The sequence below is a fragment of the Vulpes lagopus genome, chromosome 11, assembly GCF_018345385.1.
Source record: "Vulpes lagopus strain Blue_001 chromosome 11, ASM1834538v1, whole genome shotgun sequence".
NCBI lineage: Eukaryota > Metazoa > Chordata > Mammalia > Carnivora > Canidae > Vulpes > Vulpes lagopus.
The window spans coordinates 38,066,504-38,093,091 of record NC_054834.1 but is presented as its reverse complement, the minus strand read 5'-3'; the positions used below and the strand labels follow the sequence as shown (position 1 = coordinate 38,093,091).

The 26,588-nt window shown below is 37.3% G+C and overlaps 1 protein-coding gene across 1 annotated transcript in view; it reads right to left on the bottom strand.

The window, feature by feature from the left end:
* The window catches only part of USH2A (usherin), a 689,554-nt gene that overhangs the window by 145,750 nt on the left and 517,216 nt on the right, over positions 1 to 26,588 (bottom strand). The window contains exons 49-54 of the mRNA XM_041722698.1: positions 26,214 to 26,435; positions 15,884 to 16,107; positions 10,605 to 10,809; positions 5,519 to 5,716; positions 4,700 to 4,854; positions 2,478 to 2,676 (exon numbers count right to left, since the gene is read on the bottom strand). Of these exons, the coding sequence (XP_041578632.1) occupies positions 2,478 to 2,676; positions 4,700 to 4,854; positions 5,519 to 5,716; positions 10,605 to 10,809; positions 15,884 to 16,107; positions 26,214 to 26,435 (1,203 nt within the window). The remainder of the gene's footprint in view (positions 1 to 2,477; positions 2,677 to 4,699; positions 4,855 to 5,518; positions 5,717 to 10,604; positions 10,810 to 15,883; positions 16,108 to 26,213; positions 26,436 to 26,588) is intronic.

The window sequence follows — 26,588 nt, the reverse complement described above, 5'->3', positions numbered from 1 at the left end:
TACAGAGGATGAACCAAATGAATTCTAAAGGCTACTTTTCATTTTACTGATCTTATAAAAAGTAAAAGCACATAGAAAAACTTTAAAATATTTATCCTAATAAAAAAGAACTTCTGGCATCAAGTGAGGTGTATGAAATCCTCTCTGACATGAAAATATTCATTAAAAATGACAATGAGAGGAAGAACTGGTGGAGTGAAGGTGGTTTAAAGAAAAATTTTCCCAATTATTTTATAATTAATGAGGCTATCAATCCTGTTGGTTTGAACATTACATTTGAATTTAGTCTGTTGGCATGTAAATGCTGGTTTTTAAAAAAATGCAAACCAGAACAGCCCACACAGTTTAAAGCTCATGCTGGCTAAACAGAGAGGGTAAGAAGGAGAACATTCTTATCACTGTATCCCAGTTTTTTTGTGAAACCTTTACTGATACAGGGTCTAAATGTGCCTTAACTTGGCTTTTAAAACTCTGCAATTGTCATTCCATTTTCTACTTTAAGTCATTCTTTTGATTCCCCCCACTGTGTTCTTTAGAGTTCTGCTGTGGCATCAGTTATGGTGTATTTGCAATTAGTTCTTAACTTATCAGTGTTCCCTGTCACTGGGAGCTTTTTGAAAGCAGCAATCTTCTTTTAGAACACAGCAAGCAGGCAACATTGCTTTCTTTCTTTCTTTCTTTCTTTCTTTCTTTCTTTCTTTCTTTATTTTTTCTTTCTTTCCTTTTTCTTTTTTTGGAATGAAATGGTATTCTGATGCCTTGGGCACCCTAAGCATGTCACTTTAATTCTTCATCTTTTAAATGTGGATGTTAAAACATCCCTCACTTATAGGGATATGATGAGAACCAAACGTGTCCAAAGGCAAGCAGTTCTTTCAAATTATAAAGCACAATATAAATGTAAAGTTTTATTATGTAAAACAACAGCATTTCAACTATTTGTGATCATTTTCACTTTCAGTGAAATATGATCTAAGAAATAACTTTAATAATATGAATTGATGAAGGCTTTTTCCATTTTTCCATCTCCATTATCATTGATTTAGCTCAGGATCTTCAGATAAGGAATGCAATGTGCTGGTCTGCAAATATTTATGAAGCCCCTTCTGTAGGCTTCTGGCACTTCTGGAAAACAGGGTACATCTGTCAATGAATGCCTGCTTGTGTGTCAGGGAGTCATAGAATTAAGAGCAAATCAGGATGAATTGATTTTTCCACCGTGTAGTATAACCTGTCCCTCCTCTGAGGAAAACTCAGGCACACTCTTCCAGGCTTTTCTGCACTTCTTACAGGTTTCATTATCTTTAGTATCAATGTTCCCTGCAAGCCATGGGGTCCAATGGAAGAAGAACATCTACTCAGGAGGCCATGAAAGGAAGCTGTTCTCAATAGGGGAAAAGTAAGTTTGTAACCTCTTGCCTGTGGCCTCAGAATCCAAACTTACACAACTGTTTGGGATAATTCAGTAGATCTAAATAATGAACTAAGTTACTTAATATCTCAAAGTGTTCTTTTCTGTAAAATGGGAGTAATAACTCTTTACCGCATTGGTTTGTGAAGAGAATCAAATGAGATAGTACATGCCCAGTGTCACACGTGAAAGTCACTTACTCCCCAAACATTTGTTTAGTGTCTGTGGATGTGTCCAGGATTGTTCTAGGCGCTGGAAGTACTGTTTTGAACAAGGTACAGAAGATCTCTGCAATTCTGGAGCTTACATCCCAGTGAGGGGGACATAAAAACAAACACTATCTGGCAGTGAGAGATTTGTGATGAAAATGAGACATGGTGATGCGATGGTGTATCAGAGAAGCTTCCTTAGATTGGGGAAGTCAGAAGATGTTTCTCTTCTCTTCAGAAGTGACATTCAAACCAAAACATGTTAATTATTACCATAATCACTTCTAGCAATTATCTGACTTTATGCTATTTTAACTGTACTATTATTATTTTACGAAAGTTAATTATAGTAAATGCTATAACAAACAATAAAACTAATATAATCACTATTAATTGATGTTAATAGCTAATTGTCACAAACAGTCACCTGTCAACCATTCTGTGTATTAGTTACCCACTCAGTAGATAAGTGTTAGCCTCTGGCTGATTTCTCCCTGCCTTCCAGTACATTCTTGGCTAGCCTAGTCCCATTATCTAGGAGAATATCCTTGGGGAATGAAAATGCATCTTACCGTTTGTCTGAGAAAAAAAAAAAAAGTTAATACTGATGCAAAAACCCTACACATAATGCATATCAAAGCCAAATATAAATTATTTCTGAAGTTATCTGCTGTTGTGGCTTATTGCTGCCAGTGTGGGCTCTTCTATTAGCATGGATAAGTGGGACCTGACCATATGTCAAGAGAACACGTCCTTTCGAAGTGACCTCATATATCAAACGCACACCCCTGGGATGCTTTGCCCCCCCAACCACAGAGACAGACTCTTCCGGTAGGTTTTCCTCTGTTTTTTTTCACCTGTGACCGTATGCTGCCTCCTGTCATTGGTGCCACAGTAGATGAGACCTCTCCCAGTCTGCCTGAGCTGGTACTCTTTAATGATGCCATTTGGTTTCTCAGGGATGCTCCAGCTCAAATGCAGGGCCTCCGCACTGGGTGCCCTGACCCTGGGCGGCAGGACGCTCTCCGGGACTCCCTGGGTAGTAGCTGCAACTACCTGAAACACAGGAATTAACCAGCAATTTATGGTCATAGGCCACGAGGTACTCTGATCAACGAGAATGTCACTTTTGTTTTAAAATGTTGTTGTCTGGCCTGGCATATCATTAGCAGGGGCTTGGAAGAAACAGTCCCCCTTTTTTATTCTTTTCTTCCCATCCTATTTAAACAATGAAATCTGACCTTGAATACATTACCTAAGTCTCAGACTACCATTTATCACAACAGGTTCAACAACAATTTTGACGGCGGAGTGCAGCCCTCAGTTTAAACAAGTAAAATCTGGCTGGCAGACTGTCTTACTGGAGAACTCTTGATAACTCTCTTCCATATGGCCCATCAGTGTCTTTGCATTTTAACAGCCTGATTTTGTACATTTTAAGCACCAGTAAATATGAAGCAAAACCCACATCTGAACTTGCTTGCATATAATATGCTTTGAACAGTATAAATGGGCAGATTTTTTTTTTTTATTCTTTTGTGTTCTTCCTATGAAACTCAGGATGGCTTGATAATGTCTGTCCCGATGTCTTAGAAAAAGAACTGAATGAGAGGGGAAAAAAGGATAAATCAGCCAGTCATTCAGCATTATCCAAATGTGATTTTGGACAAACATTGGCTGCATTTGTTTTCTTCACAGAATTAACTCTGGTTTCACTTTTTAACCAATTGTCCTGGCAGCTGGTAGGCAGGAGTTGTGCCTACGTAAAAAAAAAAAAAAAAAAAAAAAAAAAAAAAAGCAGGGAATTGTTCGAGGACCGTTCGGACCATAACTTTTGATTGGGCCAATCAGCTGCCATCTGTTTAAATGGTGGCACGCTCAGAGATGTTTCTGGAGGTCTGTTGAATAAAAAGCTGCACATATGCACTGCAGCTGATCCATCTGACTGAATGTTTTACTTGGATGGTTCTTGCACAGTGTGTGAGGATGCTGCTCTTCTAAAGTTGTAACCACATGAAAAGAATCAGAGCTTCTGTGTGCTTGTTGCTCTTGGCTTTCCTCTGAAATGGCTCTTTCTTTATTTTCCTTCCTAAATCGTCTGATTGTTTCTTTCCAGTCTCCTTTGTGGGCTCTTCACATCCTCAGGGTTCATCACCTATGGTCTTGTTTTTGTCTCTATCTCTTTTCTCCTTAAATGACCCTATTCAACCTCCTTGCTTTGACTCTCACATGGATCTTTCTAGCAAATTCAGTCACTTCATAATCCAGCTTCTGACAAGACGTTTTCACTTAATGTGCCAAATAACATTTCTTCTGCCTCTCTGCTATCTGCTCCTTCTCTTAAATATATTTTTAAAAAACATTTAAAATTTTAATCTTATTCTCTACACTCAAATTTTCCCCTTTTATTTTTTTATTTGCTTGCAGAGTGGCACTGTGATCTATAATTTGCTCAAGCCGGAGAGCTTGAATATATCTTTGATACTTTCCTCTTATTCCTCTGCATAGAGTTGACAACAATTCCTCTTATTCCTGTGCATTTGGTTGACTCCAAGTTCTATAGATTTCATCCTCCCATTATCTGTTGTATCTTCAGAATATTCTCCATTCTGATCCCTGTTGCATGAGTTCGTTTCTTGCCAAGGCTGTAGCAGAAGTCTTGGTATCATCTTATTTTTTATGCTGGGCTCTTTTGCTCCTTTCTGTTTTTCAAGAGCAGGCAATTTTTGTTGATGTGATATTTAAATAGAAACTCTTTTAAAGTGCGGCATGATTTGGGAATGATGATGGATTTACAGATGATCATTTAAAACTAGTTGGCTGAGGAAAAATGTGATAAAGAGGATAATATTGATCCAAGTTCTCTTTCTTTTTTTAAGTTAACAAAATATTGATATTTGTATACATTTCCTTTGCAGTGATCTCTCATACTCAATTGAGATGCCACATGAACACCCTACTTAACACTGTATTGAGGTGGCTATTGTTTTCTGTCATTGGAAAAATCATTCACAACCTGGGCGTTCATTTAGTCTTCACACTGGCTACTTCTGTCTGGAGTTTGGGTACTTCCCCTTACCTTGCTGCTGACGGCACAGCCAGCAACTGTGCAAGCTTTTAGCTGGTATGAGTATTCCTGAAATGGTTCAATTCCCTTTGAATCAGAGAAGCTCAGTGATGTTCCCTGAAAGCATTCAATCCCATTTCGGAGAAGAATGTAGTAAATAATAGGACCTAAAAGAAACAGAGAAATGCCCAGATTGGAGTGTCATATCCTTTTAGCTATTGGCAAACAACTTACGTGTCCTAGGGTTCTGAGGAAATGGTATAATATAGCATTACTTACTTTTAATGTCCTATTATGTGCTACGTTCAAGCAGTTCTTAATGATAGGCACTCTTATTGAAGAGAGGGATTCTGGACACAGATAATTAAAGAATCATTTATGTTTATTTCCCCTCTCTATCAAACAAAATTACTTTCAATATTAAAACCATTTTGCCTTTCCTTAACAGTCTGCTTGTTTGAAAGCAGCTCAGATATATGTGAAGGTTCCAGAAAACAATTGGGGGCCTAAACATTCGTGAGGCCTGTTTTACAAAATGAAGGATTAGTAAGTAGGCACACACCTAATGTTCCTTTTACCAGAAAATAATTTTAATGGTTAATATTGTATATCTGTAATCTAGAATTTGCTCAAGCTGGAGATCTTGAATATATCTTTGATACTTTCCTCCTATTCCCCTGTATAGAGTTGACAATAATTCCTCTTATTCCCATGCATTTGGTTGACACCAAGTCCTGGCATGCATGCCAATTATATGTAGATCACACTAATTTCAACTTCCTTATGGATTTACAGGATTTTCCTATTTCAATTTTAAAAATAGCTTAATACCATTTGATTGTATAGGTTTCTTCCAATTTAAGACTATCACATCTTCAAGATTATCCATTTTGGTCCATCTAGGGGGACTCACTCCTTCAGGCACATCTTCTTTTGTCCTGGCTCTAATGGCTCTGCTGAATCCTCGCCCATAGCGATTCCATGCAGAAATCCTATACTCATATGTCATATAAGGCTCCAGGTTCACATCTGGAAAGGGAGAATTGAACAGCGAAATTTTAAAAACATTTTTAATTTTTTCGACCATCATATTTAAAATGAATATTTTAAATACTGAAAAATATATGCTTAGTGCTCCACATCATTAAAAATGATTTATCTTAATGTGCATAATCATAAAAACATTTTAACATGTTTATTGGATGCAAAAATATGGAATTCCACAGAACAGATGTCACCTTTTCTGTGATAACAAGAATGACCTAAAGTCCTAGACTAATGCACATTAGATGTTAATACTTCACAAGTGTGTGCACCCTTTACTTCTGTATGGGGCAGGTTCACCAATATTCTTTTATAGTTTTATATTATAAATTTTACCAATTCTTACCTTGTTCATATTACACTACATTAGTATATAAATTATAAGGTAGTCATTATGAGATACAGGACTTGAAACTTTGGTTTATCACGGTTAGTGGATATAAATGAGTGCACAATGCACTATAGACATCCTTCCCTCTTTCACTGAATCAGAACTGAAACCCAAACCCAAAACAACCATCTAATTAAAAGAACAAAACCAAACTGTTGAGTGTTCTGAACTGGCAACAATTTTATTAGGTAATCATCCATGTGACTCAATGACATCCCAAAGGTCTTTGTTCAGTTTTAAGATTTAGTAACTTCAGAAGCACAAATGCTACAAATTAAACAAACAAACAAACTGGAGAAAATTGGCTAAATCTGTTTTCCACTTATTTCATTTTGTGAAATTTGATTATGTTTGTATGTTTTTTTGTGTGTGGGTTTCTGGATGACTTTTCTCACGTGGATGATCAGAAGAAGAGGTCCTCCTCCTTGGCTGCCTGGCCACCTGCTCTATCCTCACTGGATGTGGGGTTGAGTCTGAGTCCATCCATGTGGGTCTTTTGACTAGATGTTGCTTGCATGTATCTCTTTATCATAAACCCTGATCTGCCTACTCTACAGAAATAATATGAAAATAAAGTGCAAGAAGTTATGTGACAGAAAGTCATAAAATGTAAGCTGATAGAAAATATATAATGGCTTATCTTCTGTCTTCATTTTCCCTGGTAAGGGGGCATCTGCCACTTGTGACCCATGAGGACCACCAGTGGGCGCCCTGATCTCCCTTCTGTCCTGGTCAGAGGCCTCCTGGCTAGGGTCTAATTTTCCCAGTTTTCTCTGCAGCTTGGGGCAGTCACGTGACTCAGATCTCACTACTGGAAGAAGCATGGAAGTGATCTGAGCAACCTGTGCCTCTCTTCCTAAGAGGAAACCACTTGCCTTCCATGGACATTCTCCTCCCCTTTTGATGGGCTGGAAGCACGATGTTGTGGTGAAGTAGGCTACACTGTGGGAAGGAGGGCAGCACTGGAAATGTGATGAGTCATCGACTGGAATAAATTTGGATTCCTGAATGACCTGTGGGGCTACCCAGCTACCCAGACCATCCACCTACCCACCAACGGTCACTGTATTTTTGAATCGACTGGCTCTAGCAGATTGAACTGCTTGTTGCTAATAACTGTTATTTCATCCCCTTCAGGCCCACATCACCAGTTCTAATTTCAGTTGCAGTAGCTCATCGTGCTGTGTTCCTTGTTCTTTCCTCTATGGCATTTCATTCTTTTTACTCTCTCATCTCTTATTCTCATTTCTTTGTTTTCTTGTGAGGCCCGGGCTTTCAAAGATGCTCCTAGCCCCTGAAAGAATTCTTTTTTGCTTTACACACAAGGAAGCATCGTTGAAATTTTGCCTTTCCTCAATAATCTCTCTCATTTCTGAGTTCTTTTTTTCTTTGCCAGAATTTCCAACTTTTTTAAAAAAAGAAAAAAAAACACTACTCTTTTTATCTTGAAATCATTCTGTGTGTTATGTGGGGCTAGTCTTGATTATTACAGAGGGTTTGGCTTTTTGTGGAGTATGCTCATTCGAGTTTTACTTGTTAATAGCTTAAATATCCCATACATACTTGTCTGCAATCATTTCTTCAGCTGACAGAGTAATTCTTCAAAAATGCATATATAGGGTTGTGTCATTGTATTGCTAAAAAACCTTTGATATCCACTCATTGCTGCATAAAGACAATCTGCTTAGCGTGGCAAAAAAAGACCTTCATCAGCTGACCCCGCTGTCCCTCCTCTCCTGCACTGTGCTATATTCATATCAAGGTGCTTGTTTTTCACACCTACTGAGCTTTCGGGCACTTCCTGTGCTTTGCACATGTTACCCTCTCTGCCTGGCTTCCCTTCCCTTCAGCTGATATGTTTCTCCTTGCCCTTCAGTCCCCAGCTCAGGCACGATATCCTTCATGAAGTCTTTCCTAAACTCTTTGGTCTGGGTTAGGTGTCCTTGCAATGCTCTTCAAGAACACCCTGTACTTACTTCTATCACAGTTCTTACACAGCCATCATTTCTCACATCTCAGTGTACTTGCCTTTGGTCCCTGTCTGTTCATATGGGCTTCAAATCCCCGATGGGAATTCTTATTTATTTGCTTTCATAGCTTGTGGTTCCAGTGTAGTGACTGGTTATTAGTAAAAAATTAAGAGATATATTTTTTTTAATTTTTATTTATTTATTTATGATAGTCACAGAGAGAGAGAGAGAGAGAGAGGCAGAGACATAGGCAGAGGGAGAAGCAGGCTCCATGCACCGGGAGCCCGACGTGGGATTCGATCCTGGGTCTCCAGGATCGCGCCCTGGGCCAAAGGCAGGCGCTAAACCGCTGCGCCACCCAGGGATCCCAAGAGATATTTTTTGATAAATGAAATGATTGTATGAATGAATTTTGGAGATCCCTGGTGTTTTTTAGCTTATAATTGTGAATTTATTTTTTTTTTTAAGATTTTACTTATTTGTTTATTCGTGAAAGACACAGGAAGAGGCAGAGACATAGGCAGAGGGAAAAGCAGGTTCCTGTGGCGGGTCTGATGTGGGACTCGATTCCAGGACCCTGGGATCATGACCTGAGCCAAAGGCAGATGCTCAACCACTGAGCCACTCAGGTGCCCTGTAATTGTAAATTTCTAAGAAAGATTGACTTTTTAGTCCAAATTGGTCTCAGTGGAACTGTTTTAGCATGACTTAAATGCTTCATTTTCTTCATGGAAAAGTAATTTGCTATTTTTCATATTCCATTTATAGTATTTGGTAGGCAAAGCAATCTGAAATATTTATGTTTAAATAGGTATAAACATCTATGCTCTTCTGGAGATGGCTATTACAAATATGTCTTAAGGGATCTTCAAAATCTTGACTTTGATTTCAAAAGGCAGATAAAAGGAGGGAACTCTGAGATCAAACCCACTAATTTGGAAATGAGGGTCCTTAAATCTATAACTAGGAATGGAAGGAAATTGGAAAGTTCAAGGCATTGTCCTCTATCCTGAGTACTTTCCTAATGAAATACATTCTAATAAGTGTCTTTTTGTTTGTTTACAGTATATTAGTCCAAAAATGAGGTAAAGTAGAGCAAGGGCATTTTGCTCAACCAGATATTTCAATCTAGCAGGAGAGATGGAACGAGCACCCAAATGCAGGTGACAACATGGTAGAAATGAACGTCATGGGGCTGGGTTTGAGAAGCCTGTGCCGAGGACAGGAATTTTGACCTACACTCTGGGAATGATGGAGAGGGAGATTTCAGGTGGAAGAAACAGCTTGAGGAAGGTTTGGAGCACTTAGAAAGGAGCTCCTACACCAGGCAGAGTCTCCTAAATCTGCTGGTCTGGAAGGTGACATGATTTAAATCTGACATCTTACCTCAGGAAGTTACTTTTATAGATATGACCCACAGTTTCTTCATCTGTTAAATGACCATAATCGCTTTGTGGGTAAATTAAGATCAGGTTTTAAAGCATGTAGCACATCACTGGAACTTTATCTTTATTCCTGCTTTCCCTCCTTAATCTACTCCCCCCATCCCAGTATCTTGCCTTAGTTTTTTGCAACCCTGAGGCTTGCCCATTATCCCCACCATCGGTTAAGTAAGGCAGAATGGTGAGTCATGATGGAACAGAACAGTTTCTTGTTTATTTAACCTTAGCTTGTTCGAATTATGTCACTTAAATGTATTCTATTTGACTCTAGATGATAGATGATATATATGCACACACATACGCACACACACACACTTAATTTTTCAAAAGGCAGAAACAAATTCTGTAGGGACTTAAGTAAATGGACAAATAATAAAAATTTAATAGAGGGCAGAACTATTTTGGAGATTATTTTAAACTTTACAGTGTTTTGCACTCAGCTTAGCCAAGTCTGAGAACGACTATGTTGGAGGAACTCAGTAGGGCCAAGATGGAGCCTGAAAATTAATATTTTCGTAACTGTGAAGGTCATCGTTCCCAAGATGGTGATCATTTAGAGGCAACACCAGAGTGCAGTGTCCAGACCCAGACCTAAGATCAGGAAAGGGATATTACTTTAAGCTTCTCCTCGGAATAATGCTGCCAGGTTTTACTGGTGATCAGAGAGGTCTCTTCCTCTTTTCTGCCTACAAGCACAGCAACATTCATTCATTGCATATATCGAAAGCCTGTATTCGTACTTATTAGAAAGAAAATTGGGCTCACTGGCAATTAATTGGATATACCATAAAAGGACATATAGGTTATTTCCCTGTTCTTTATTTTCTATGTTTACTTTGAAATAGCATATATCTTTGTTTTAAGTTAGACCTTACAATTTTTTTAACTAACTTTGAGCAGATCTGAAGTGTGCCTTTAATTACCTCATAACTAGCTGACCCATAGTATGATGAAAGTAATTGATACTAGGTCAAGGAAGGGAACAATGTCAGAATGAAACTAATCTGCATTTTCCACAGCTGTTTCACTAATCCGACTAAGTCATGGACAGGTGCCTCAGTTTCCATTACCTGTGAAGGAGAATGTGTTTACACTTCCCGTGTGAACAGTCTCTTCAGCAGATGAGCATATTTCTTCTGCTGATTCCTTGCCTGTGGAAATGTGAGGTCCTCTGATCATAGTGCAAATGTGGCTGGTAAAGTTGAAGTCACACCTGCCGCAATGTGCCATGGCTTCTAGAGATGCTGGGCAGAGAGTCCCGCACTCTCTGGTTTCCTGAGTGGTAGATGTAAGGAGATAAGGAAAAGGAAATTTTAAAATTACATTTGGATAGGGGTGCCTGGGTGCCTCAGTTGGTTGAGCCTCAGACTCTTGGTTTTGCCTCAGATCATGATCTCCTGGGTCATGATCTTGTGAGTCCTGATCTCATGGGTTGTTAGATCCAGCCCCACTTGAGGCTCTGTGCTCAGTGGGGAGTCAGTCTGCTTGAGATTCTCACTCTCTGCCCTTTCCCCTTATACATGTGAGTTCTTTTTCCCTCTCTAAAAAAAATAAACATATCTTTTAAAAAATTACATTTAGACATACGTGGGACAGGTTTTCACAAGATGCAAATGAAATTTTCTTCTACTTAGTTCATGAAAAAATGTCTCAAGATTCATGAAAAGGAATGAAAGTGGTGTGTATACTAGAAAGAGTAGCTTTGGTGTGGATGACACAGATTTGGATTCAGAGTTCAGTTTTGCAACTTCCTACTTCTGTGACCTTGAGCAAGTCGCTTACACTCCCAAAGCCTTAGCATCTTCTGTGAGAAAATGGAAATTACATTTACCACCCAGGTTTGTTATGTGAATCAAATGAGATAACGCCTGTAAATGCCTTACACTTAGATATGCTGTAAGTAAGAGCAGGAGTCATTATTTTATTTTTGTTACTTGACACATTCCTAATGGAGCTTTAGAGAAAAGAATGTGATATTTGAAAATCTGTACATTTGTGCTCTGGGGAAAATTGGACTGCTAAGGAGTATTCCTTGTACAAGTTTTAGAAAATCTAAATATTTCATGAATTCTCAATATAGTTATTATTATTTACATTTATAAAACTTTTTTTCTGATGAATCTTTAGACTTTTGATAGTTATTGGTAAGTACTATTGTGTTCTAATTTCAGAAAATGAAATTCTTCATCATCCCAGATTACAGGAGATATAAATAAGGCAACATTTTTATAATACCAAGCTTTCCTTTACATAGATGGCTTTATTTATTTATTTATTTGAGAGAAAGAGAGAGCACATGTGAGGGAAAGAGCAAAGGGGGAGGTGGGGAAAGAATCTCAAGCTGACTCTGTGCTGAGTGGGGAGCCTAATGAGGAGGTCGATCTCACAACTTTGAGATATGACCTGAGCCAAAACTAAGAGTTGGACATTAAACTGACTGAGTCACCCAGGCACCCCATGTGGCATGATGTATTTTAAATAATTTTTTGCTATTTAAAATTGATCTACATTCAATCTCTCTTACCTCATATAAATTACTCTCCCAAAGGCTGTCAAAATAAAGCTGCTTCAGAAAACTATGGTAGGATTGCCCTTTGAGTATAGTGACTTGAACACCTGCATTTAGCTCCATTTCCTCTTGAAGCCCCACCAAATGACAGCAAAAGAATGTAGAAAGTCCAAGGAAATAGAAAATAAACTAACACCCACAGGACAGCTCAAACAGTTTTGAAAGTTGGGAAGGAGATGAAAGTGGCAGAGACAGTACTATGTGCCCAGTAATGTCCATTTTGTTTTTTCTCCCTAGGAATACTAGATTTGCAGGTCCAGCTCAGTAGGGAAAGCCACATGACTAGAAATGTTCATGTGCTTGCTTTACAGAGAGGATATATTTTATATCCCGGTAAACCCATACATGTATAATCATCCATTTTCTCCTCTTTTCCTTTGCAATCTGAGGGTGTTATGTAAAGCCCCACAAGATGGGAGGGGATTTGGCTCCTGCAACATTCCTTGGAGGACAGCTGCCTAACTCACATTGGATTGTAATGTGAATGATTTTTTTTTAACTTTTGTTCTATTGACCCATTCCATATGTGAGTGCATTTGTTTTTATTTTGGCATAGTTTAGCATGTCCTAGGTAAAACATAAATTGGGACTTTAAAACTAGAGATTGTCTCAAGAACAATAAAACCCTAAAACACATGGCATTGGCTTAATGGTTAGGTGGGCTATGGCAAAGAAATATGTACTAGGGTTTGGAAAGTTGGGGAGCTCTGTTATGCTGTGGCTAACTATTTGATAAAATTATGACCTGGGATAACTGTCAAAGTAGGGCAAAACTGTCATAGTAGTGTGTGCGACTGAGCTCACAGTCATAGGGGAAGAGGTCATAATCTAGAACATTAGTAGTAGGTTTGGTTGTTATTCCTAGCTGCATTTTGGTAAAGTGTTACAAAATGGGATAAGCTTAGAAAAGATTTGGTGAAATAAAAGAAATAGAGTCCAGTGGAAGATATAAGCCAGGAGCCAGTGGGAAAACCAAATACAAGTCTGCATATTGCACAGTGAGAATCCCAGTCCCCTTTCCCACTGATTCCTTGTATGCTGTCAGCCAGGCATATATCTTATTCCAATCTAGAATGGATTATTAAGGATAATTAGTTAAGCATAGTTGCTAAGGATTCTTGGTAATGTGACTTCCTGACAAAAAGCTACGCTGCCACATGATTATGCTACTTTGAGCTCCCTACTTATAGATGTCTATGCACAGTGAGCTTTCATTTGGCTTCCAATGGAAAGAATATGTTTAAAAACATAGTAAAAAGAACTGAGAGGGAGCAGAAACAAAGCAAGGAAAGAAGAAAACTAAAATAGTACCAAACAAATGAGACAATTCAAGGAATAAAGCAAACAAACAATAAATAACAACAACAATGATTCAGTATTTCTAGAATGATAAAAAAGATATCCCATGAATGGAACAAGAGTAGGATGCCATGAATAAATAACAGTCAGGAAAAAAATAAAGAACCCTGAAAGACTAAAACCAGCTAGCTAATTAACTAAATAATATGATAGATTAAAAAAAATCAACCAATAGAAAGGTTGAAAGATGAAGATAAGGCAATATCTGATCATGTTAAAAAAGATGATGAGTTAACTAATCAATAGTCAAGAAATAAAAATAAAAAATAAAAGATTGAAAGATCGGCTTAGGAAGTCTAACACCCAACTAATCAGTAAAAATAGAGATATAAAAAGAGAGAAAATTATTAAAGAAATAATAAAAGAACATTCCCCAGAACTGAAGCTCATGAGACTTCACATTGAAAAAGTCCACAAAAAGTGAATAATAATAATCATTGAATAATAATCATGAATAATAATAATAATAATGTAGTTCACATAGAGGCACAATGTCATGAAATTTTGGAAAAACGGAATAAAGATAATGTTTTAAAAACATTCATAGATAAAATAACACATGGGTACCTGGCAAAAAACAAGAATTAGAAGAGCAATGGAAGTTTAAAAATACAGAAATTATGGCAAAATCCTGAGTGGGAATAATTTTTAACCTTGAATTGTATACCTTGCCAAGCATCAATCTAGTGGGAGGCTAGAAAAATGATAATTTCAAACATCAAGCTCCCCCAAATTTACCTTTCATGCACATATACCCAAAATGATATTTCTCCAAGAGAAGGCAAGAAAAGGGGACCTTTGGAATGAGAATATAGAGACACCAACACAGGAGAGAAGTAAAAGGAATTCTGAAACCCACATTTAGGGAAGACTTACAGGGGAGAAATCCCACAGTAGTCCAGTTCTGACTGGAGCAGGATACAGAAGTCTCCAGGAAAGACGTCTTCAGGAAACAAAATACAATCTATAGACTGAACTTTATCTGCAACACACTACTGGATTCAGCATTCAGAAATGTTGTCCTAATCATAATAAACACGAATTATCAATATGACTCTTCACTGACCTTCACTGAGCCAAGTTAAGTCAACCTAAAAGATCATGTAACTATCCTGAACGTTGTCCTTGAATAATGGAAGCCATATCTTCCTGAAACCAAAATGAGATGCCTGGGAAACAGATGTGAGTGAGTAGTAATGAAACAAATAGTTGTAAGCAATAGTGTCATTTTCGAAACTAACAGGTTTCCTCATTTTTCAAATACGGGTGCCTTTTTAAAAGTTTTCTACATAGAGTCTTCTTAACTAGTCATTTTAAAGACATGTCCTTACAACTACAACAGCTTATTAAGACTGTGTATTTCAGAAAAAGTTTCTCAGGCCAAACTTCTGAAGACACTGGCCTGGAATAAATGTAAACTTTGGGAGTAGAGTGTTGGATAGATTTCTTTCATAGAACTGGCTATCTAAAGTTGTGTATGGTCAGACCAATTTCTAAAAAAAAAAAAAAAAAACTGCAGGTGAACAACTATTTTTGATGGGTATTTTGTATGGTTATTCACTTCATAAAGTACTTAGTCTCTCTAACAACGTTATGAATGGTCTTAATAGTAATTGTAAAGTGCTTGCTGGGACCTTGGCAATCTCAAGAGTTACTTTATATCCCGAAATATATGGTGTCCACATGATGACTGTATAGTTACATCAGTCAGCAAGAGCCCCTGCAGTGGGACCAAAATATTCATTTGCAGTCATCTCCTAGTGGCAAATTACTCAGAACACAGTAGGGTGTTTAGTTTTTAAATGCCCACACTCCGTTCCTTAAAGTGGTAGGTTTCTGGAGTCCTGGGTCAAGTTTAATGCTAATAAAACATGACATGTCTGTCCGTGAAGCATCTCAACATACAAACAAATGGTACACTCATAGGCCTATGCACTTTTATGGGTGGCAGGCATTTGCTGATCCTCCAGTGTCTCAAGGAATAAAATAAAGGCACAGGTGAATTTGCTGGATCTAAAGCTTCTATCAAAGGAAAGTGTTTGATTATGGTTAGGGGCCCAGAGGGAAAAAGGCCGAATTTTCTCTGTTTCCTGCCACAGCATCCATGGACATAGACTGGTACCACGTAGAGGTCCCAGACCACAAGTGTTGGCTCTTTCAGCACAGAGACTGAAAGTCCTGTCCTATCTGAAGTGCTGGGAAAAGGCTTCCTGAGAACAGCTAATCATTATTAATTCCTTTAGAATTCATTGCAATAACATCAATCACAGCGAACTCATTTGGTATTAATATGGATGTAATGTGAAAATGAATAATGCACACAGGAGTTTTTATATTCCTATTTTAGAAAAATAGTTATGAACAATGTATTTCTCTTTCCATTGTCAAATCAGCACCTCTGAGAGGTTTTCTATCAATTACCTTCATCATCATTCCAGTTGAAATCTTGTCAGAGCAAACATATTTCAAAGGATTATATCCAACTCCATTACAGCATTTCTGGCTCTTTGGAATAAGTTCAGTCTCACAGCATTTTACTGGCACTGGGTCATTCTTTTTAACATGTGCTTTAGACTCTCCACTGGAAGCTGAGCAGCATATGGTATCTGACATATTCACATAATCCTGCCCACAACAGAACATCCCTGCAACAATAAAATGTTATATATGAATATGAAATAAAAAAAGGGAGAAAACGGAGACTGCTATAAAGTTTGGTATAAAAATGTCAGAGTCAGGCAGTTGCTGAAATGGTACAGTACCTAAGGCAGCATTTCCCTACCAAGGTGATTTAAATGTGCAGTGAGGGGTCCTTCTTACCAAGAGCACCAGACACTAATTAGGTAAAGAACACACGAGAGGAAGCATTCTGAAATCATTCAGTGGGGCCAGACTTCTCCCAAGCTCCATTAAAAAAAAAAAAAAAGAAAAAAGGCCCTGATTTCCGTCATGAGAATTACCTGCCCATTTTGTGATGATAACAACACCGTGTTGCAGAAGAAGGGATAAAGTTCGGGGGATCAGAAGAAAGCTCTAGAAATTTTCAAAGGGAGAGAAGGTCACTGAAGCACCGTGGGATAATAAGAGCCTAGATGGAGTGTAAAGGTAGCAGCATCCTGGCACTGAGACCCTGTGGCAGGAGTCTTGTGAGTTTTTGCCCAGCTTTTGTCGAGGGTGCAAATATTTGCTTCTTGTGAATCCAACAGCAATGGTAACCAGTCTTTCTTCATGAGATAGGTTTGTTCAAAACCAGCTGAACTTGCTCACTAATCAGGCCACTATTTAATGAGCAGCACTGTGTTCTGGACACATCCCTGGACATGGATAAGAGGCTGGAGGACATGGATAAGTGGCAGAAAGACTTTGGAAGGAGGAGCCTTGATCACCACTTGTTGAGGAAAGACATGTGTGCCTTTCCTACCAAATAGTCTCCCTTCTCGCACCAAATTCAGCTTTACGGCCTGTGTTCACATTTAGATCTTGCCATAGAAGAGACACAGCAGAAATTTAGACATAAAAGCCTGAGTAAATAAACAATACTCCAGAGTCAGATTAAGCCAGAAATTAAGGTGCCTACACCCCATGCCACAGTGCTATTATATCAGAGTTTATATCCAGTTATAAAGCAGGCCCGTGTGATGAATGATTTATTTTAATTAGAATTGTGTTTATTTATTATTAGTCGTGACTGATAACATAAAGAACCTCAACCTCAAAGTGCCCTGGGGTCCTGAATTGTTTGATCTGGTCCTGTACAAACACCTACATTATGAAAGACACTCCTAATAATAGACCAGCGAGTTTTAAGTGCCTTTTACTTAAAAAAAAAAATAAAAAAATATGGAAAGTAGATACTGGCTCGGTACCTACCTTAAGGAAAGAGTTTAGCCACACATGACTCCAAAGAATTCCAATCTTTCCCTTTTAAAAAAAATCTACCAATATTTTAAAATGATATACATTGACCGTTAATGGAGCTTTAGCATGCCATGTGAATGGGGTAACTGCCCAAAGTAATTGGTTTAGAAGTAAACTCTTTTCTTCGGCGCTTTATTAATCATTTTCATTATTTTAATATATCCAGGAAATTTTTTTTTTTCACATAAATACTCACAGCAGAGCTATCGTTGTAATCTGAGTCTTGATCAGGACAGGTAAAAATGACGTGCGTTACACACGCGTGCACACACACAGTAAAGAGACAAATCTACAGCGTCCAGTTTTATATTGTTTGGACATCATTTTTCTGCTGCTTTCTGATCAGACATTTAAATACAACCTTGGATTTTTTTCGTGTCATTTTTTTTCTTTTCTCTAGCAGTTTTCTTAAAATAATTCATGTTTCTATTTTAAAGAGCAATCCGAAGACTAAAAACTGGCCCTTTAGGGAGCAGAATACATTCTCCCCCTCTACTCCCCAGTCACTTTATGGCTTCACCATGCTTTAAGTATAAAATCAAAATGCAGACTTTGACCTAATTCGAAACTCCTAATCAGTCATCTGATCGCTCTGAGGGACTTTTGACAGGTCAACTAAAATTTTGATAATGAACTGTTTTTACACTGGGAAAAAAAAAAAAAAGGCTGCCTTCCTTCGCAAAGAGGTTCATCTTTGTTTCACTGAATTAAAATTTTCAGCCAAGATTCCACTCTCATAACAAGAAGTGACTCCCTTTCTAGTTTCTTTGGTAAACCATTACTTCTTTAATTATTATCAACCTTGTTCCGGTGTGATAAATTGCTAATTACTTAATACCCTAATCAGCTTCATTCTTTGCACAGATAAACTGTGACAGTGCCATTAATTTAAATAGTAATTTCACTTAATGGCCAGAACGGCACACCAGATTTTTATGCAGCATTTTCTGAAGACTGCATCCATCACTGCAATATTCTGACATAAAGATGTCTGACGTGCACTAACTCACTTAGGGAGAGCAGATGTTGCCGAGCAGAGTTTGGTAGTAATTCCCATAGTGCATCACTTCAGCATGAATGAGCTGCAAATTCAGAGACAGACAATCTTCTGAAACTGCATTGCAATAACTTTTGACCCCTGCCTAATTTATCGCATGTAGCACTTGACTTTTGAACTCTGACACGTAGAACGCACAATTTTAAATATGCCAAAAGAAAAACAAAACAGGTCATGTATTGTTGATGGATTGATCTATTCTTCCAGAGGCTGCTCATTAAATCTGTACAAAGGTGAAGATTCTCTTTGGACAGATGTTACTCGAGTGGTACAGTACACATAGAGCTATTAGAGATTTATTTTTGATATCAAACTGCATATTTTATCTTTCCCAACAGCATATATATCCAACAGATAGCTTCCATTTAATTGGATACAATCGGAGAAAACAGTGAAGGAGTTTTTTACTCACAATATTATGAATAGTTTCAGTGTGTTACTAACACTCATTTAATGGCCAGGGGATGGCAAGGAAAGCATTTATAAACATAGAGTCCTGGTGAAATTTCTAAATTGTTAATCCTGTAAAACAGGTGCTCCATTTTTCTAAGAAAAAAAAAAAAAGACCAAGAATTATGAATCAAGCTTTTGAGATAAAAACAGTAAAGTCGTAAAAAACAGAGTCTGGAATATGATAAATTAACGTGCATGTTCTGGGACTGATCATGGGGACCACATTTTAAGCCAAGGGACCATATTTTAGGCCTATAAGACTGGAAAACAAAGTTTTGTGATTAGTAATTCTTAGGACAAACTCATAAAATTGGCAGCAGAATATGAAAGAAAAGAACTGCATGCTTGTCTCCACCGGTAGATGGCTCCCTGGCTACCACCACAAAACTGACAAAGAAAGGGTAGAGCAAAAATACTCCCCAAATCATTGAGCTATGTTTTTTTTCTACATCACACCTTTCAAAAATTCATTACATCACATGGAAATCTTCTTGGACAATATTCTTTAGTAGAGCTTTTTCACAGTGGGTTTCTGTCCCAAATTTCCCTCTTTGCAAAGTTTCCAAATCCCATCTTATATAACAAATAGCAGTAGTCCTTCATTCTGCTGAAGTCTGACTCCAGGACATGGAAACTCAGTATTCTATGACAAAGCAGTTTCAAACCAGAGTTTCCTATCAGAGGCTGCGTGGACAACATGTATAATAAATAGAGATCAGACAATAGGTTCCAAGGGTATGTTGTGATCAGTTTCTCACGGCTAACAGAAAAATCTTGTTCTCTTTGAGTGATAGGGAGATTTTAAATTTTTTTTTTTTTAATTTTTTAATTTATTTATGATAGTCACAGAGAGAGAGAGAGAGAGGCAGAGACACAGGCGGAGGGAGAAGCAGGCTCCATGCACCGGGAGCCTGATGTGGGATTCGATCCCGGGTCTCCAGGATCGCGCCCTGGGCCAAAGGCAGGCGCCAAACCGCTGCGCCACCCAGGGATCCCGATAGGGAGATTTTAATGTCCACCTCTTAAAACCAAAAGATATAACCAAGTCCAGTCCAAGATTAATGGCATAAATGATAAAACCATATAAGCAAACACTAAGAATAGAAAGAGTAATAAAGAGGTTTAAAATACATCCAAAGAAAATGGTTAAGAATACATATCCATTGTAGTGACGAGCATGACTTTCATCCCGAGATACCTGTATAACACTCCTACACAACTCATCTGCCCAGAGAGAGCAGTAAAAACATAAACGCTACCCCAGCACTTCTGTTCCAACAGCATCTGTTAATTCACTCCATTTATAAAATACATATTGACAAAGACAACTGAACTGGGACCAGGGAGATTTGATTTGGTGTGAGAAAGTCAATTCAATGTGATTTTGTTAACGGGCTCCTGCAGGCAAATAAAAGAGTTTAAGTAATAAAGTACATAAAGAGATGTTTTACGAGCCAGCCCGGTCTTATGGCAGGCACACAATGCCAGGCAGTGAGAGAGGCCAGGCTTAGGAACAATATTATGAGATCCAAACCCTCATGAAGCAGGTATGGTGTTGCTAGGTTGAGAAGAAAAAGGGCCATATGGATGTTCTGGAAGGTCATTGAGGTCACAGTCATTAGGGGCGACAGGAGGGAGCGGCAGCAGACAGAGGAAAAAAGACAGGTGGAACGTGTCTATTGTCACTGAAACCTCCAGGAAGGTCAAGAGACTAAAACGAGATTCTTTTCTTTTTTTAAAAGTATCATCCCTTCAGTCCACCATGACTACCGAACTTGTCAGAATGGTGGAATGTCGGGAGAAGCTCTAGAGCTAGTCTTCATTCACAGGAGCTGAGTAGTGTTGCAATGTGCTTGAGAAATATTTGACAAGCGTGGAAAATCATAGCGAAGTAAATAAGAAGTGATCCTGAAGTTCAGGCCCACAGAGGTGTGAGGTGTGTGGAACTGCAGGCAAAGTTCTGTGCAAGGTCTGTGCCCTAGTATTTGAAGTGAGGCTTTGTAACTTTCCAAAGATTCTTAAGGGGGTGTATGGTTCCTCCCCCCACCCCAAAGATTAGGAACCAGTGTCCTAGTGGACAATTACCTCTACTTCATTTCTTAAAACAGGTATGTTTTCCTTTTTGGCGATAGTGTTCTGACTTCTCTTTCCTTCTCCCTCACATTCATTTTGCCACCAAAATCTAATTCGTTTCCTTAAATCATAATTTTATCGTCACACTGACTCTTCCTTGATTACTAAGGAAAGTTCGATCCTTTTGCCTACTCACACATATCTCCCCCTATTTCCTTGCACACAGCAGAGGCCCCCCCATAAACCCAACTGCTCACTACGACTTGGACATGCTTCACAGATTGCTCATTTCACACTTTAGCTCAAGCTATGCCCATTAGCTGAAATGTCCTCCTTCCATCTACACATTCCAAAATCTTACTCATTGTTTGAGGTTCCAATCTAATGGCTTTGCTTTTTCCATCACCTTGATCGGAGTGATTTCTCAGTCTTAAGAATATACTCGCATTCATCCTTCTCTTATGGACTGTATTTAACCTTATAGATACTTCCCTCCTTGATTAGATTATAAATCTTTAAGGATAAAAATGGAATCTTAGCCATTTTTACAATCACAGAGCATTGAGAATAATGTATTGAGCATAGTCACTACATCATACATTTTTATCAAATGAAGGATGATGGCAATTGACTAAAAATAGAAAGCAATAAATGAACAAAGATGCTAAAATGACTCATTATGGTATGGAGAGGGCAACACTTTTGCATCCCCCCAACCTGTCATCCATTGTTCTATCTTAAGGGACATATCTTTAGCTACTCAACTAAAAGAGAAGGAACTCAACTGGTTAGTCACAGCACAGGATAACTAACTAATTGCCATGATTTTCCAGTACACATGATTACCATGGCTTAAAGCAGTGGTTCACAAAGTTTGGTCTCAGGACCCCTTTATACTTGAAACAGGACTCCAAATAGCTTTTGTTTATATGGGTTATATCTGTTGACAAATACTGGGTTAGAGCCTAAAACAAAGACTTTTGAAATATGTATTTATTAATTCATTTAAAATGATAATAAATATATAGCATGTTAACATAAATACCTATGAAGAATAAATGCATTTTCCAAACTGAGAAAAGTTAGTGAGAAGAATGATACGGTTTTGTATTTTTGCAAGTGTCTCTAATGTCTCACTTATTAGAAGGAGTTAACTTTTCATATCTTCTTCTGCATTCAGTTATTGAAATACCACATGCTATGTAACCTCTGAAAAACTTCAGTGTATACTCATGAGAGAATGAGATTGAAAAAAGCATATGATAGGTTAGTATTGTTATGAAAATCATTTTGATCTCACAGACCACCTCCAAACAACTTTCTGCAAAGGGTCAGGCCCTTAGCAGTCCCAGGTTATCCTTTAAAAGTCACTGTCTCAGGGCCTAGCACTCATACTTAGTACCCTTTCTTCTAACTTTGGCATACATTAGGTGTGCAGTCAATGAGCAGAGTTTATAATGACTTTTTTTCCAGTCTTCCAGAAAATGTTTGCAATTTGATAGTTTATTATACTGGCCCTGCTCAGTCGACCTGACAGACACTGATATGGCTTAGGTTGGAGAGTATACAATGCTTGTTCAACTATCACAATGATCAAAGAAGTTACGAACATGGACTCCATAGCCATTTGGATGCAGTTAGAATCCATTCTTAGCCATAGAGGCAAGAATTCATGGGCAAATCTCCCAGCCTCCTAGTATTTAGGTGTCAACGGATAGCTGAGTTCTAGTCAGTGAAATGTTAGTTAAAATATTTGCTATTCCTAGACCTGGCAAATGAAAAACACACACATGTTATTCTGTGTTCTTTTCCCCTTCTGGCTGCAGAAAAGGATATAGCTCCAAAGTGACCATAGAATCTGACTGTTCTTAGCTTATAACTAGAAAAGAGAGATAACCTGCAGTTAGGTTCATATCCCAGTGCTATGATTTAAGATAAAGTCAACCCCTACTGTATTTGAGCCTTTATAAATTTGGGGGTTCACTTATAATAGCAATTAATTTTACCTGAAGTAATGCAGCCACTTGCTAGCTATGTGATTTGGGGACAGTTTTTCACTTTTGTGAGAAGTGCTTCTGTTTTCTCATCTCGAAAATGGAGACTAGGGTAGCACTTACTTCCTAGGTTCGTTGGGATGTTTAAGTGTGTTATAAATGGTTCATGTATATGAAGCACACAGAATCCTATTTGGCAAATAGTGAACACAAAATGTTTACTTTTTGTTGTAGTTGTTATCTTCTTTCCTGATAATCGTGTAATCACCTATTAGCCAATAAGCAGCACCTAGGAGTCACTTGACCTGGCTGGATTCCTTGACTGGATTTCAGTTATCCTCAGAATGTTAACTTCTTAAGGCTACAATACATGGGGAAATTTTCTGAAAGGACTATGTGTCTAACTGAACTCTTGTATCATAGAATTTAATGCATCATTCATTTTCAAACATATGGTGAGTTAGTTTATGTTTTTGTTTCTTGGGTTTATCTGGCAAAGTCAACTTTCTTGTTACCTTACACTGCAGATCCAGGTGTCCGGTGTCATGTAGTAGAGGTAATCCTTAAATTTTAGGTGTCAATAGAAGTGTCCTAATTGAAATTCTGTTGTATGAAGAACAACTCTCATCATTACTATTACTGAACAAAATGACATGGGACTATCAAACTGTTTGACAGTGTGTATATTCAAATCTTCCTCTAAATACATCCTATTCAGCTGGATTAAAAAAGAATGCATAGATGGATGTACTGTGGATCCAGATGGATGATTTATAACTTCATAGAATATAGTAAATGCCTTGGAAACACACTTAATGGTTATCCAAAGATAAAATAAAAAACTAGAAATTATTATTATTATTTTTTGGCTCAAAGAAGGAAGAAAATCTTTCCCATACTGGGATTCCTCAAATTTAATTGTGAATAATATAATTAAGCAGTTCTTACTTATTTAAGGTCTATGAAAATATTGAGAGTCTATTATTCTCATTAAGGCACAAAATTCAGGTACCCTCATGGTTGATACTTAAAAAAATTTTTGATTGATTAATTTTGTTCTTGAAGTGTTTTTTTAGTGATTTTCATCAGAACTTTACATTTACATAGAGAATGTGTACAAAATATGGCATTTAACAATAACACTACAATAATTTAAATAACTACTACTGATGTTATGGGTAAGACTTTGATGGTTTTTTTTAAAAAGAAGAAATTATAGAAAAACAGTAGGGAATTCATAGTTCATCTGCATCAAGATACACTGATGTCCTGAAATCATGCTCAGAGAAGGGCTGGTGTTCCAACACTTGCTAGTTGCACAAGCAGATTTACTTGGAAGCTAATGAAGCCTGGGTTTCAGGGCCCTTTGCTCATATGAGCCCCTTCCAAGGTAGGCACTGTTACATATTTTTATAAAATTCACAAATGTATGGTATTTAACTACAGTTCATTATGGCCTCTGTCTCTTGCCCCACTAATTTGCTTTCTGTCTTATATGTCCTTGTATTGATCAAAATAGGAGAGTGACCATGTACATTTCTGAAATCTAACCAAGGGGATGTTGAGTTGAGAAAATATTTAGTTTGGGTTCAGTAGCTACGTTCATGTGACTTCTGTCAAGTCTATAAAAAAGTCATTAAGGCTTGAATATTCCATTTTAACTGCAATTTGGAAAGAAAAGGAATGTGAGAAATTATAGACTCCTAATTTGGATGCACGTAAAGGGAAGCTTTAAAGAAAGAGAAAGATCAGATAGAAAAATTAATAGAATATGAAACAAAAGCTGTAAAACTGAAAAGTAGAATCAACTGAAATATTCTGGCATCAAGAAGAGAATTATAACAGAATAAATTTTAGATTATAACAAAGGTAGTAAACTATTAAAAGAAAATGATGGGTCTAGGATTGAAGCATAAATTATTACAAATTATGAAGCGGTAACTCATAAATATATTGGGAAAAATTTATACTTTTGCTGGTGTGTAGATAAAATAGTGACGTCATGATAGCATACAACTCAAATTCAATCATATAATAAGGATATCCATAAAAACTTGTTAATGATGTTGTCAATTCAACAAATATTTAAGACCAGTCACTGCAAATCACTTTAAGACAAGAAAACTTAAGACCCCCTTAAATCTTAGAAAGATCCTTGGTAGATATTTCTCCAAATTTGACAATAGTCCTAAACATTTACCTAATATTACAAAAATAAATTTGGAAGCTTAAAGCCACTTATATAAACTTAAAACAATTAGGAAATGTTTTTATTAATCACATGACAGGAAAGAATGAATTATCCCTCTACAGATAAATAGTATAAAAGCCATTGTCTCATGAAGAGGTGATCAAGCATATAAGTTAAACATGTCAGCGGGAGATAAGAGGGATGTCAGAAGTTATATAAGTTATATAAGTTACATAATCCAAATGTACTATTTTTATGTTTTGGGATTTGCTAGATTTCTTTTCTTTTCTTTGTAATTTTTATAATTTATTTTTCCTTTCTAAACAAATATTATTTTTATATTTTGTCTTATCTTAATCATTTTATTTTCTTTCCTTAAGGAGGTTTTCCCCCCAATTGTATAAATTTCAGGCACCTAAAAATCTGTATCTGACTACTATGTATTCTTGGACAACTGTCCAATCTCTGTGCCTCAGTTTCCTCATTTTTAAGATGCAGACAATAATAGAACCTATTTAGTAAGATAGTTATAAAGATTAATTGAGGTAATAATATATATTATTATTATATCATATTATAATAATATATAAAACATTGGGCATAGTACCTAGTTGGTAGTAAGTATTCCATCAACGATAATGATTGCTATTAAAATTAGTGTTACTTTACTAGCTGCAAAAGAATTGACATAATGTCATCAACTATAATCAATAGTTTTGTGTACTGTTAGCCTTTGCTAGGAAATTCGCTAGGAAATATTCTAATTCTAATATTGATCCAGAACCAATGCATTCATATGTGTTTTTGTTCTTCTTTTGCTTATTGTGGATATGACACTTTTTCCAGGAGGAAAGAGTTTTGGTCTGTTTTAATTTAATGCCTCACATGAGCATAAAAAATGTGAAATTACATTTTTATTTGTGATACAACATGTACCTAAATTTTGCATTAGATATAATTAACACGAGCTTTAATTCCTTATTTGCTTTATATCTAGGGCAAGTTTCTCAACCTCCCTGTTTCTCAGATTCTCTACCTACTGAAAGGTAGACAAGGGCTCCTTACCTGGAAGGCGACTGTATGGCATGCCCTCTTCTTCTCCACCACAGCATTCTAAATCTTTGCTCACAATCTGTCCACCACAGCACTGCTGGCCATAGCCATCATGAAGCCTCCCAGCACAGCAAATCTGGTTTCCTGAGGTGGAGTAAGGCAATCTGCCACAGCAGGAGTCACCGATGCCAGTGGAAACCCGATTGTGCTGTTCATCTGGACAACATACTTCACCTGTCAATTTAGGACAATAACAATCATTGCATGAGTTAAAAAAATATGCTTTGACTCACAATGAAATTTTATCACAATCATCTTGCAGATGCCAACTGGTTGACAGAATTACTAGAAAGAATGCTGTCATTTTGGAGTTGCAAAATTTCAATA